We start from the raw sequence: 14,002 nt of genomic DNA on the forward strand, positions 1-14,002 counted from the left end.
CGCTGTAAGGAGTGTGATCCCCCTACGCGGTGCCCTGTGAGGAAACAGCCGCCTAGGGAGCGTGATATAGGGCGTAGGGAGATGAAAACACGTAATAGAGAATAAAGATGTAAAGGGGTGTGCGCACAGCCGCTCGGCGGCTCTCCTCTTCTGTGGTGTTCGCTAAACTCCGCGTGAAAATGTGCAGTTTTGTCCCACGGGTCTGGCGTTTATTGATATAACTTGCAGGTGGTGTCTTCCCCGGGGTTAAAGGATGGCCACTTTAACTGCTGGTGCTGCGGCAGGTCTGAGGAGGCAGCGTTAAGGCAGCTGAACGTCTCAGCAGGGTGACAAAAGGCAGATATCTCCGCCGGCTCCCGGCCAGATGCCTGTTACGGGAGAGAGGCGCTGGGGCTTGCAGTCTGCCAGCTCCAAGTCCTGGTTCACGTCCAGGATCACGCTCAACTCGTACAAACAAGAAGTTTCCTGAGCAGCAGACCGCACTGAGCCTCACGCTTGAATTTTCTGCGCCTTATTAAGCTGGAAACCCCACCCCAGGGCGGTTTTTTCACGGCTGAGTCATTTCTCCATGGATTTTCCCCCTTATTTCGGCAAAGGGCTCCCTTGAGCTCCCTGACGGGCCTCAGCGGCCTTTATGGGGACGCCCTGCCCGGGGCTGGCCTGACCCGGCAGGTTTGGGGTTTCTCAGCCTTTTCCCACCCCAAAATTTGTCCCGCAGCGACGGGACCCGATCCTGAGGGAAGCCCCGGGCCGGCTGCGCGCGGCCCCGCCCCGTTGCTAGGATACCGCGGGGGTGGGCGGGGCCTCGTCTCCATGACAACGAGGAGGGGGGCGGGGCTTGGTCTCCATGACAACGGAGCGCCCCTCCCTCCCCCGCGGGCCGCGAGCCTTCGCGCTGATTGGCCGCGGGGTGGAGGGCGGGGCTAAGAGAAGAGGGGCGTGGCCTCGGCGGCGCAGGCGCAGCACGAGATTGGGGGGGGGGAAGAGGCGGCGGTTTCCGTTGGCGGCGCGCGAGCGGCGGCGGTTGGGCGCGCGCGCAAGATGGTGAGGGGGGCGCGCGCCGCCTGAGGGGGGGAGGGGGCGCTCCGTGAGGGGACAGCGCGGCGGGGCTGGGCTGGGGGGGGGGGCGCAGGTTTTGGGGGGAATAACGCCAAAAGTGGGATATCTGCGAGGGGTTTGGGGGCGGGGGGAAGGAGAGCTACCTCCTCCCAGCCGGTATGGGAGGGAAGGAGCGTGGCGGCCGGCTGAAAGGAGGTAAAACTGAAGGGGTTAAATAGGGGTTAAACACCTCAGGAGGGGTTGTGTGGATAACCCGGCAAGTCCCTTCGCTAAAAACGCCTCGGGGTACAGCTGTTCTGTCAGGAAAAGTCTTAATACCGTAATAAATTTACAAATACACCGATAGAAATAAGCTGGAGGTGGGAAATCGTTTTTACCTCGTCAGGCCAGCTCGCAGCTGAGGTGGTGATGGTGTGTGTGTGAAACGCTGCTCAGGAAATGGCAGGGGCTGGCTTGGTGCAGGCGAGGAGATTGCGTGTGCAATGGGAGATAACCTGCTTGTGAAACCCTCGCTTCCTTCCCCATCCCCAGCGGGGCGACTGCTGGAGCCTTCTCTGGGCATTGCTGCTGAAAACTTGGGCTCGAGGAAAAAAAAACCCACAGCTTTTTGGCAGAAGCGTCTTAAATGTGTTGTGTGTGTAAATCTCAAAAGTTCAGTTAATGCTTTTTGGGTAAAAAAGCAGTGGCCCTTGACAACGATCTGTCTTCTGAAATGTCAGCAGTACTTCCTATTTCTTTAAATGCTTACATTACTTTAACCAGTTTACTGGCACTGTGAAGGGCTTCCTTATGGTTTATTTCCCAAGTGAAGTCCTGAAATAACATTTATTTTGCTTCTAAGAGCTATGTGGCAGAAACGGGAATCCTTGATTTAAAAACAAAACCATCCCACTTCAGGAGTAGCTAAAAATTTTATAACTAACCTTGTGGCTTTGAGGACGGATAAAAGAACAGATAAGCGGCTTTTTGTTCTTAAAACTTGCCTTCATGCATGGTTTTTCTGGTTTAAATATATGTTCTGAAACTTTAGACAAGTGCTTGTAGTTCCACCTCGTAAGAGCTGTGGGCAGATGTGCATGACATGGGATTTTTTTTTCAGCGTTACTAGAAAGATTTCCCTTATCAGTCGCTCTCCTCTGCCGTTTCCCTTTTGTAGAGTGAATCTCTGGTGGTTTGTGATGTTGCTGAAGACCTGGTGGAGAAACTGAGAAAATTCCGGTTTCGTAAAGAAACCAACAATGCTGCCATTATAAGTAAGTTTAAAACACAGCTGGCCAAAGCTGCAAGATTTTGCAGAAAATCTTCTCTTCCTTCCTGTGTAATTTTGTTGCTGTAACAGGTAAACGTGATCCAGGAGACTTACTGCTATGAATTTCAGTACCTTCCATTCTGCCTGTGTTTCTAACAGTAGAAAAACACAGTTTTAAGGAGAGAAGGCTTGGCTTCGTCTGCTCTTAGCAGAGTTTTTGTGGCTAGCTGTGGCTCAGAGTCCATGTCTGGCTGTAAAATGATAGCAAAAAAAATGTCAGGGCATGGTCATTTTCAGTTCATAAATCTTGTAGTCTTTAAGTAGGAGAGTTTAATGCTTGTTTTTGTAATTTGAAAAAAGCTTATTGCTGTGAACAGCCTTAGACCGTACTGCTTTTGCCTTCAGGGGTGTTGTGAAGCCTTGGGTTAGGAACTGAAGAAACAGAGCAGATGAGGAACGTGCTTGTGTGTGCGTTAAAAAGCTTTATGCATGCATTGTGTAAATCAGTTGAAAGTTGATCTGTGTTTTGTTTTGATTTGTAGTGAAAATCGACAAGGATAAGCAGTTGGTGGTACTGGATGAGGAGCATGAGGTTTGTTAAATGAATTGTAAATAAGAGTATCTTCAGCCTGCAATGTATTGTTGTCTCTAAGGTACTGCCTTAGTTTCAAATTGTTATCAAACTCTTAATCTAATTTGGGTCATGAGCTTATTTAAATGCACGGTCACTCTGCATGTAAAGCACAGCACTATTAATAGTGGGACTGCACAGAAACAATGGATTTGATTAATGGCACAGAAGATAAGTTATTTTAGAGCTGTTCTTGTACGACTCTGTAGGAAAAAGGCACCTTTGGCACCTGCTGGCTTTTGGAAGAGCGCTCTGCAGCATTTCTCCGTGGATCTGCATATGTGGCTCCAAACTGGTCTACCATCAATTAGAGGCTAGGGTTGCTAATCCTCTGCAGATCCTAAATTTGATAGGTGGCACAATAAGGTCAGCACAGTGGGTAGTGTTTCTTAATGGTACGTAGGGCAAAATTAAATCCTTCCAAGGGATTTGAGCATTAACCGCAGCTCTTACTCCCTACAATGTAGAAGTGAATGCAGTGTTTGAACAGGACGGGGACTCTCTGCTTGCACAAGGAGCAGTTTTTCAAAAGCACCTTTTATGTAGCGGATTTTAACGGGTACTTTTTTGGGTGTGCTTGCTTACTTCTGTTTAATGCTAGAGTAAGAAAACCACAGTAGCTGCCAGCGCATCCAGCCAGAGCCAAAATGTTTTCTAAACTCATTATGCCTAAAATAGGAATGATTATTCATGCTAACATTAATTCTGTGCTTAGTCATAGGGATTTCTTAGCAGGGAAGCTTTCCTAAACTGCTCTAGTAACTTGTACGAGAGATCGTTATCAGTTAAACCATAGATGTGTATCTAACTTACAGGTGTTTTTGCTATCCCACTCTTCTGCTTTAGCCTTCAGTTACACCCTCAAGTACAAGTTAATTTGTTCAAATATTTCTTTTGTTTAACGTTACCAGGGTATTTCTCCTGATGAGCTAAAGGATGAACTGCCCGAGAGACAACCTCGATATCCTTCTTGTGCTGCTGGTGTTTGGCTTACTCCTGGAAGCTGTTCAAGACGTTCAAAGTTGGGCTTCACCTTTTTAGGCCAATGCTTGCCTGTAGTGAGCCTTCAGTAATATTTTATCTGTGAGGTATCCTAGGGATCAGTTCTCACGATGCACTGGCTGGTTGTCCCACATAAAGACTTACTCAAGCAATGACCGATACAGTTAAGCCTTTCCCAAGACTTTATTTCCTTTTAAACCATGCTCTGTAACATTTGGGGAAGTGAAGCCATGCTGCTGTTAAGAAGTGAGTAAATTGTGCCAGTTTCCTATGTTGCTACTTACAGACAACTGCCTGTGTAGGATCCCTTTTGCTACAATCTCAGCACGTGCCCCTTGCTGTTTTGCTGCGGTTACTGCGCTTGGGAGTCCTGTAGGGGTTCTTCCCTAAATCACGAGCATGTACTAAAAGAGGTGGGCGGGGGGGGGGGGATGCAGGAAGGGAGAAGAGCAAGGGGAGAAGTAAATTATTCTTTATAACCAGGTAAAGTAAGAGGGGTCTTTAAGTTACAAGCAAAGAAAATATCCCTGTCCAGTATCCTCAGAAGGTGGCTGGCCATGTGCCAGGTGCTGTTCTGAATCTTTCCTTTCATGACTATGGTGCAGTAGGAGGCTGTAAAGCAGGAATCCGAGCTAAAACTTGAGGTCAAATTCACCAAAACACCTGAAACGATGAAGTGCTCAGTCTGCAAAGAAATCCAGGAACTTAGTGGTGGGTGTGGGAAGCCTTTTCACAAAGCTAGGGGAGGAAACCTTGCAATGGAGGGGTGATTTTAGCTTTCTGATGTGCAGCAGTAGTACAAAGATGACCTTTTCCCCCCAGCTGCAGTAGAAGTTGGTAAAAACAGGCGGGGCCAATTCTGGAAGTCAAATATGGAAGTGAAAATAAAAGACACTGAGACTAATTAGCAAAATTGAGGCATCTGGAGCGCGTGACTTAGTTGTGCCTGCCTCAGGCTCTGCTCATTGAGGATTATATCCTAACAAAATAATTGTTTTCCTAGTTTCTTTAACCTCAGAAAAAACATTTATTGTGTATAGTTACAAGTATCAGCATGAAGATGGAAGAGTTTCCTACCCGCTGTGCTTTATCTTCTCCAGTCCAGTTGGTGAGTGAATATCAAATGGTATCTAATACGTGCTGTCAATTTGGGGGTGTTCTTTGCGATCGAAGTGCTTAATGCTCAAGTAATGCTTCAGATGTCTGAGTTTATGCCAGTGCTGGAATCAAGGTGCCATAAGGGACTTAGAAAAGAGGATAGAAGAGATCCTTTCTCTTCCGTTTCTGAAGGCTGAGCAGAAATGTTACTTTCCTGCCTCGCTCTCCAAACGGTGCATCTAAATGTGCCCGCTGTGATCTCAGTGGCGTGTTCAGCAGCGTTTTCCTGTAAGTGAAAGGAGCCTGGAGTGCTCTGCATCTGTTCGTGTAGATGTAGCCTCATGTGTTTCCTGTTGGCTTCCCCTCAAATCTTGCGGAGGTGTCAAAATATGACCAGACTGAGCTCAGGAAGTGAGTGAGGAGAGAGCTAGAAGATGCCACCCCTGTTTCTGAAGGCTTTTGGACACCTCCGTCCATCTTGGGATGTCAGCAGCTAGGCGGGAGGCAATTCCTCTCCTTCGGGGGAGCCTGTGTCTACCTGAGAGAGGACTGGGATGATGTAAAAGGGTTAGGGTAGAGGTGAAGAGGGTTTCTTAGAGGATCTGTACGTGATGGGCAGCAACTCAGCAGTGCTGTGCTGTGGAGGTGTAAAGGACTGTCACAGCTGCAGATGCACGGAGAACTGCAGTCAGAAACAACGAACCATTAGCTAGGACTCGTGAGCAGCCAGTTACCTTCAATTGTGGCTGAAATTTGGGGGGAAAAGACAACGTTCAAACTGCCTGGGTTTGTTCTTAGTGTGATTTTTAGCTCAAAGGCATATGCTATAAAGATCCATAGGAGTATAACTAGCAGAGCCTTGGGAATCTTCCAGAAATAGCAGGATGGCAAAGAATTGGATGTAATGTAATCAGCACGCTACTGCAGCAGTGGGAATTACTGCTTTGCTGGCTGTTTTGTTCTGAACTGTGATTCTATTTGCTGCGATATTTGATGTTTCTAAGCAGAAATACAGATGTGTGTTGAGACCACCAATTGAACCTGTGTAACTATGCTGTCAGGAAATGCTTTTCAAGTGCCAAATATGAAAGTATGAGCAAGGCTGATACTGTACATTAAGAATTAGGTCACTTTCCTGAATGAAAAAGTGGCCTAATTCAGCTTTCAGTTTGGATTTTTTTGAAATCTTTTGAGATGTTACAGTTGAAATAACCAAGTACAATTTTTTTTTTTCTCCCCACACAACTACAGGATGTAAGCCTGAACAGCAGATGATGTATGCTGGGAGCAAGAATAAGCTTGTACAGACAGCTGAACTCACTAAGGTATGCTTGACTAGTTGAAGTAACTGTCCCTCCTCTACATGCATGTTGCAGAAGCTGTTTTGTGTTTTGCTTGAAGTCAAAACAAGGATGTTATGAGACCTTGTAATTACAGCGAATAAAGTCAGTTTTGGGAAGACTGAAGATAGCAGCATATTTGGGGATTTCTGGATTTTTAGGGGACAGGAAGAACGATGTTCCAAAAAGTAGCTGTGTAACTGAAATGTCATTTAGTAAGAGATATCTTCACTGTGGGGAAGCAGTATGTTAATGAGCATTATACACTGAAGCCTTAGAATTCTGTGGACTAGTTTTGCTGCATGGTCTATGGGTTTGCATGTTTACAGACCATAGCCATCAGAATATATAACAAGTGCCAAGTGCTGAACAATTCTAAATGTTCCTGTGTTTGCCTCCTCCACTATTGGCACCTGTTTTTCTCAAAATTTTAGTTCTGACCAATAAAACTAAATAGATTAAATGGTCGCTTCAGGCTTTTCATAGTGTGAAATGACTTCACAATTCCCCATCAGCACCATTCCCTTTCAGTCTTCCTTGACTGAGTACTTCAACATCCCATTAGAAGTGTGCATTAGGGCAAAAGCAGAACCATGAACCTCTTGTACCTCGTAAGAAAGCCGTCTTTTTTTTAAAGTTAGACTAAGTTGACAGGAGTAAATGGGAGGGAAGCAGAAGCTGAGGCAGAAGTAGCATACCTACAGCCCCAAGGAAAACTTTTTAAGGTCTGAGAACTCCAACATCTGAAAGAAAGGGAGAAGAATTTTGGGAGGAGACAGGCAGTTGGTTTTGGTGAGTGAGGAGAAAGACTTGGTGGGAAGGTAAAAGCCTGGGAACTAGCTGAGTTGGAGTGGCTACCGCTTGTCAAGTGGGAGAAATTGATTTGGTCTGAAGTCCTTTTGAATAAAAGCCTCGGAGTGGGCATAGAAGTCCATGATTATCTTCCTTCTGGAGCTGGTCCTAGCCTGTCTCCAGTTCAGGTTGTTCACTTGCTCTTTAAACGTGCTTTATTCCTTCCATCACTGAGACCTGCTTCACTGTAGCTAATGCCGTGACTTCTTCCTGGTGTTATTTCTGCGTGTGAGCTAAGGCCTGTTATTTTCCTCTGTGGCTTGCATATTAGCTTGGCTTCTATTAAGCTGTTCCATGTCTATAACGTGGAATTTTGTTCCCCTCACACCCTGCCCTGCCCTAAATCTTTTACTTAAAAAGTCAGCATTAGCTGGTAGTATTACTGCCTGAATACAAGGAGCAGTGTCCAGAGCCCAGTCCATCAGAGCTGGAAAATGATACAAATCCTGAATTCTTTCGTGAAGAGGATTAAAATGGTAAAATGACTGTAGACAGGACTAACTGTGAGCTCGTTCCAAACAGCAGGTTCCCTGAGAAGCTTGTTTTGAGAGTCCTGCAAAAAGCCATCTGGTCAGCTGGCTTAAACGTGCTTTTTACAGCTATGTGCTCTATAAACTTACCAGGATAAATAAACCTTTTTCAGCACTAAATCGATTATTTTCAGTGTTGTCAGAACAGGAACAGTAGACTAGAGGAACGTATTTTGCTGCTTTCATTGTGTAGGAGAACATTCTTGAAGGCCTGTGGATTTTACTTGCTGGACTCTTCTGAAAAGATTACCTGCTTGTGGGCATCTCCAAGGCTCCTTTTAGCAATACAGAATTTACCTACCCTCTCATCAAGGCTATTAAAATCAGAACTGAAGTCACTTGCCCACATGGAGCATAAGGAATTTATTGGCTTCTTTGGTCTTGTTTTTTTTGTTTCAAGGCCATGCTAAAAGTTTAAGATAAGCACAAAGCGTTAGGTTGGTGCTGTTTATGAGTCTTCTATTCTGAGGTTTCCCAGCCTTGCTTCTTATATTGCAAACATGTTGCTGGATGCTATGGATTTGCTGTAACTCATAGAAAAAGTAACTATCTTGTACTGAGTATGCTTTCAAAACTTTAGGCTTAATTCAGCCTGGAGGTTAATTCATTTTTGTTGTTCAAATAGACAATCCTCTTGCTTAGCTATTTAAGGAAGGCTATGTATGAGGTGGTGCGATTTCAGAGCAACTTTAAAATGTAGTGAATGTGCTGTTCTCAGATATATTTTTAAACAAGAATGATGTCTAGAAACAGGAACTGCAGAATTTTTAACTTGTCAAGTTACTAATATTCCTGGCTGCTTAGTCTTGTATATTTTCAACTGATGTTATGTTAGTCTAATAATCCATTCATGCAAGAAAGCAAGTGGAAACTCTTTAACTTGGTTACTGGTTTATTACAGCTTAGACAACTTGTGTGGAAAGCTCTTGATTGCTTTGTATGCTTATCTTTTGAAGTACCAGCACGTCAAATATTTACGTGACACAATTTTGTTTAGGTATTTGAAATAAGAAATACAGAAGACCTAACTGAAGAATGGCTGCGTGAGAAACTTGGCTTCTTCCATTAAGAAAACCTCTGTAATAAGTATTTATGTACCATCCTGATAATACTGGAACCAGACATGAATACTTACATCTAAAAATGCACTGTATTTACATCTGTTTCCTGCAGTACATCTCTTGTGCAAAGTTTGTGCAAAGAATAGCAGGTCTGTCTCCTTGAAGTAACAAATCTTTGCAGGTGTTTCCTTATGTGTACCTGTTAAAAGGGAATACTTCTCTGCAGGGAATCCTTTTGCACTCTTGTGACTAATATTTCTATAACTAAAATCGTTCAGTTCGGGATTTATAGCTATATACAACCATAATTTGGAAGCTGACGCTAACTTTTCTGAGCTACAGATGCATCCTAATGAGGTATACTAGCCATTTATATGCAAAAATCATGTACTGTCACTTACCGTCAGAATTTTTGACCTAATGTCTTCTCAATTTTGGAAACTATTCCCTGGAAGCAGTTAGTATTAAAAAGACAAAACCCTTGTACAGCAAACCCATCCATTTATCCCTTCATTGAGTCCATATGAAATTTCTCAAGTTCTCGGAACTAATTTTTGTCATTCCAGTAATTCCTCAGCTGACTGAGTCAATCTTAACTAAATTTCAGGGCAAAGCTTTGTCCAGTTCTCATGCTAATGCAGTCTTGCAGGAACTAGAAGATAACTAAGGGCTGAATTACAACTCTGGTTGCTTTCATACCAGATGTCTTGTGCATATAACTTATGACACTGTTAAGAAGTTTACCTCTGCTCATTTCCTCTTATACGAACACCTGTTAATACTGTGTGCCTTTAATTTGTTAGCTTTAAAATGACTTGAGAATTTTACACTGCCACTTATTACGAATTTGGTAAAATCTTTGTTAAAGAATCCAAGTAACATTTTTTCCTAGTGCCTAGTGTTGCAGTTGACATCTGTAAAACAAAAGCTAACCTCATTTTCCTTGAAATTCCAATCATCTGCTCCATTTGTAGGAGTCCGGGAGGTTAAAGCTTTTCATGATACTGAATGATTTATATCTCTTTTTGTTACAGAAGTTGGCCACACAGAGCTTTTTGAGTATTTTAATGACAGTCTCTAACTTTCTTAACTGCTTGTTGGTCAAAAGTACATTCCAAGTGAAGCTTTTGCATAAGTGGTGATTTGATTTTCATTTACTTACGGTTCATCTCTTTGAAACAGTAAAGATTCTAATGTGAATATAGTATTTAACTTTTATAAATGACGAGTCTTTTTACAGGTCTGTTTTATAATGAGTAGAATAGTTGTCTGATAGGGGACATCACGTTCAGCCAATGCAGTGGCAAAAGGAGTACTCGTGACAGTATCTCACTATCTTGCTCATGAGTGTTTGTTGTGCTACTGAACTAGAATCTGCGTAAGAGCAGCTTCCTGTTGATAACACACCTTAAAATACAGCTGCCCTAACAAATTTCTTTGGTGAGAAGGAATGCAGTGTTAAATTTGGAGGCCAGTATTTCATGCTGTGAAACCTTTGCTGAAAGGAGGTCTATTTTTTGTTTGTAAACATATGTTGTGTTAGCGGTTTTAACACTAATTCCTGTAAGATCACAAGGAATTTATTTGCAAGGGTCCTCAGTGTTGGTATCTCTCTTCTTAGTTTGATGTTACTGCTCATTTATTTGTATACAAATCTGACTTGAGAGGAGCTCTTCAAAATACATGCTAGGATGATTCAATTAAATTGATCTTTCAGTGCTGGAAGGAAATGCTTGTAATTAAAATTAAATTTCTCTTAACGTATTGAACTGGAAAAAAACATTTCATTTCCCTGGACAAAAAATGTTGATTATGAAACTGTTGCTCGGTCTTTCTGTACTAGAGATCAATAAAAAATTACTTTTTTGATGAACATTGTAGAAATAAGACTGGCTTAAAAGGGATGTTAGTCAGAGTCTCAGTCTTGAAACAGCAAAAATCTCGTTCCCTTAGCGTTGTGCTAAAGGTAAGGCATGTCAAAGTACAGGCTGGGTGAGGGGAAGCTACCACTTGTAACGTTCAGCTTGATTTTCAGTGGGAAAACTGGATTAATAATCTCTGCCATTGTACTTTGTACACTGGGGGGCTGCCAGCATCCAACTGCTGCTTGCACAGGTCTCAACAACAGTGGCTGTAAAGGGGCCTCTCCCTGGAGGAGGAGGAAGGAGCTGCTGCAGTCAGATGGGTGAGCCTGGCTCTGCATCTCTGGATCCCTCCCCCTTCTGCCAAGCAAACTCTGCTACTAAAGATGATGTCCACGTGCTGGAAGTCTTCAGTCAGAGTTCTTCTTTGCCATTCACTTCGTGTGTGCTTGGTGCCTCCGCTTAAGGACTTTCTGCCCTGGGTGCTGCCCCTCGAGTCTGGTAGAAACCCACCAAATCCTGTTGGGAGTGCTAAAGCCCACGTTTGTGTGGGAGACGATGTTGACGCTGCTCAGCCCACCAGTATTAGTCGAACAGCCTTGCTTGGTAGCTGTGCCTCCTTCCCTTCTCTGAGCTGGGGAAGTGAGGAAGCAGCTGCAGGTACTTGAAGAATGAGTGTGCAGAGGATGTTTGCTATTCTAGGCTTGTTTGTGGCTTCCTTGTTTCTAAAGCAGTGCTTTGGCACAACTCTCTGCCGCTTTCTGTCCTAGGCCCTTGAGATATAGATAGTGCTAATACTTGGTTAAACAAAGACATCAATTATATCCAAATCCGTCCAGCACAAATATTTGTTTTCATATTTTCCCCACCTTATCCGTAGAACTGTGTTTTCCTTACTGCTGCCCACCTAAGAGCAGCAGGAGGCAGATGTGTCCGTGTTCAGAAGGCCAGTGCGTTCTGACTGTGCTTTCCTATTGAGTTGCCTGTCTGTGAAGACGCTTGTCTTGAATTTTCAGATCTCTAAAGAGGGTTCAAGCAACAAATCATGATGCCGTTTATGGGAGCCTTTGTAGCTAAAGGTCTGAGAGTCAGCATTTTCCATGGTGAACTCCTATTTTTCAGGAGTTAGTAAGTTGGCCGTAAAATCCTTGGCCCAGAGTTAAACGTAAAGGTCTTTCACAAAGAGAGACTTGCCACAATAAACTTGTGTTGTGTTAAATATCGAATAGCTGGCTGGGATACAGCTCTTGCAATCCTGTTAATTGATGGTAAGCTGAACTGAAGCATGAGTTTGCATGGAAATCCAATAAAATGAACTTGTACTGTTCAAATATTTTTTAACAAAGTTTAAATGCTGATGTTTGACGGTTTAAGTGTGTTTCTAGAATCATGAAAGCTGTTCCGATTTATTAGAAGAGGCAATGCGGGTGTTGACACCATTCCACTTCTCCAAAGGAGCATCTTAAGCATTTGTACCAAGATTCCATTTTTTTGTACCTTTAACTGTAAAATGGTCCAGAAACAATGTTAAACTGAAACCAGGGGTCTGAGTCAAACGGGCAAAAGCAAGGGATGCTGACTGTCCCTAGCTTCGTTGTGCTCAAAAGACATTTTAAGCAACATTTCTTGATACATCCATCTAGTAGCTGTGAAATGGAGGTGTAATGGGACACGAGAAGTGAAACTCTTGCTTTTGCTACGTGATCCAGACTCGATGTGACGTGTCAGGGTTGGCACCAGTGCTGCAGGTGGGAAATGGTGTGGGTTTGTGGCCAGTCTTGGGAACTCGACAATTCCACGAAGCTATCAGTAACCAGTACAACTTCCATATGCTGTTTAGTCTCTGCTAGTTCACCTTGCATGTTTACTTTAAACCAAATCTTTTTTTTTTTTTTTTTTTTTTTTTTTTTTGCTAAGCATGGTGCTTGTATTGGTTTCAATAAAATGTTTAATTAAGAGGTTCTGTCTCACTGTTTTAATTGCAAAGTAGCACATCAAGCACAGGCGTGTGTGGGGAGGGGTCAGTGCTATTAGGCGTGATGTTTCTCCTCAGCTTCCTGGAGTTTGCTTTGAACTTGTAGCATGGTCTCTGGTCTTAAATATGCTTCCTCTGTGGCTCTTCTGCATGTAAGGATTCCTCTTTCCACCTGTGATGAAGGGTGGCAGGAGGGGGGAGGACGAGGCAGCTACAGGATTTGTCAAGGAGACCCCATGGCCTGAAGGAGACAAAGGAACTCAGTTGTACTTCTTCCTTCTTTCACTTCTTGGCTCATCTCTTTCCTGCCCGAGAGACCACTAGGTTAAGTTCATCAAAGTATTCCCTTTCCTTGTTCTTACTGTTATGTGTTTTTTTTTTCTTCTTGATTTTTTTGGAGATTTTTTCCTACTTTGTTGAAAAAACTACTAAAGATGATCCAAAGAATTCAGCCTCAATAGCTGGCATTGTTCCTGCCAGTGCTGAAGAACAGAATTAATGGGCCACAGGTTAAATGTGATAGAAGGAACCCCCTTCTCCCTCGGGTGTGGGCAGCCCTGTGTGAATCTAGCAGCTGTGAAGTTGGATGCACACCTGCTGCAGTGCATCTGCCTCTTGAAGGGTTTCTTGGTCACCCGAGCGTGTCGCAGCAAAATCTGTTGCCAAAAAGTTCTAAGCAAGTGGCTAAGCTGCTGGGGGAAAAGAATGGCTCTCAAGAATAATGCTTGATTAAAGGGAAGAAAGAAAAAAGGATGGGAATAAAAAGGTCTCGCAGTAGAGAGAGGTCACCTGGGCAGTTCCGTGCTGTTCTCTGTTCATCGAGTATGGTTAACTAATAAATGAGGAGATGGCTTGCTGAGACCAGATGATCAAAATAGTTGGGGAAAAAAAAAGCTGACTCCAATGAATTACAGGAAGGTCTTGGGATATGAGCTGGAGGGCAGCTGCTCTCGTTCAGGGAAGGTCATTGACTCGTGATAGTTGTATGAAAATGTCAGTTGGGTGCTTCTTGAAGTAAAAGCTAGAGAAGGGAATAGGGAACAAATGGAAAATTCCTGTGCAATGGTACAAATGTGCAATGTGTGTGTAGCTTGAATGTCATACACAGCTTGTGCTTTCTCTTCCAGGTGTGTGAATAGGTGGCTGACCCGGGCCTAGGGTCCTTGCTGAGATCTTGGCGTGGCCTTCGGGGGTAAGGCAGGCAGGAAGAGAAATGCAGTCGGTTCTGGAGGAGCTGGGGTAATTGCTGCTCGTGTACGTTAGTCTCCTGGCACTGAAAAGGGTCAGAGGGTCCTGTGAGTGTGTGTGTGCCTACTGCTCCACGTTCCCTGTGGGCTGCAGTA

The 14,002-nt window shown here is 43.9% G+C and overlaps 1 protein-coding gene across 1 annotated transcript; it reads left to right on the plus strand.

The window, feature by feature from the left end:
* The first annotated feature begins 982 nt into the window (after positions 1 to 982).
* GMFB (glia maturation factor beta) lies at positions 983 to 12,553 on the plus strand. The gene is made up of 7 exons (XM_084287410.1): positions 983 to 1,044; positions 2,216 to 2,312; positions 2,851 to 2,900; positions 3,851 to 3,900; positions 4,967 to 5,049; positions 6,291 to 6,364; positions 8,759 to 12,553. The coding sequence occupies exons 1-7, from the start codon at positions 1,042 to 1,044 to the stop codon at positions 8,828 to 8,830; spliced, it is 429 nt and encodes a 142-aa protein (XP_084143536.1). The 5' UTR covers positions 983 to 1,041; the 3' UTR covers positions 8,831 to 12,553.
* Positions 12,554 to 14,002: the final 1,449 nt, after the last annotated feature.

Source organism: Netta rufina (genome assembly GCF_964035555.1).
Source record: "Netta rufina genome assembly, chromosome: 5".
Taxonomy (NCBI): Eukaryota; Metazoa; Chordata; class Aves; order Anseriformes; family Anatidae; genus Netta; species Netta rufina.

Excerpts from the sequence above, each read along its gene's own strand:
- GMFB (XM_084287410.1), top strand. Across the intron at positions 2,901-3,850 it reads TACTGGATGAGGAGCATGAG|GGTATTTCTCCTGATGAGCT; the intron begins GTTTGTTAAATG and ends TAACGTTACCAG. Across the intron at positions 3,901-4,966 it reads CTGCCCGAGAGACAACCTCG|ATTTATTGTGTATAGTTACA; the intron begins ATATCCTTCTTG and ends CTCAGAAAAAAC.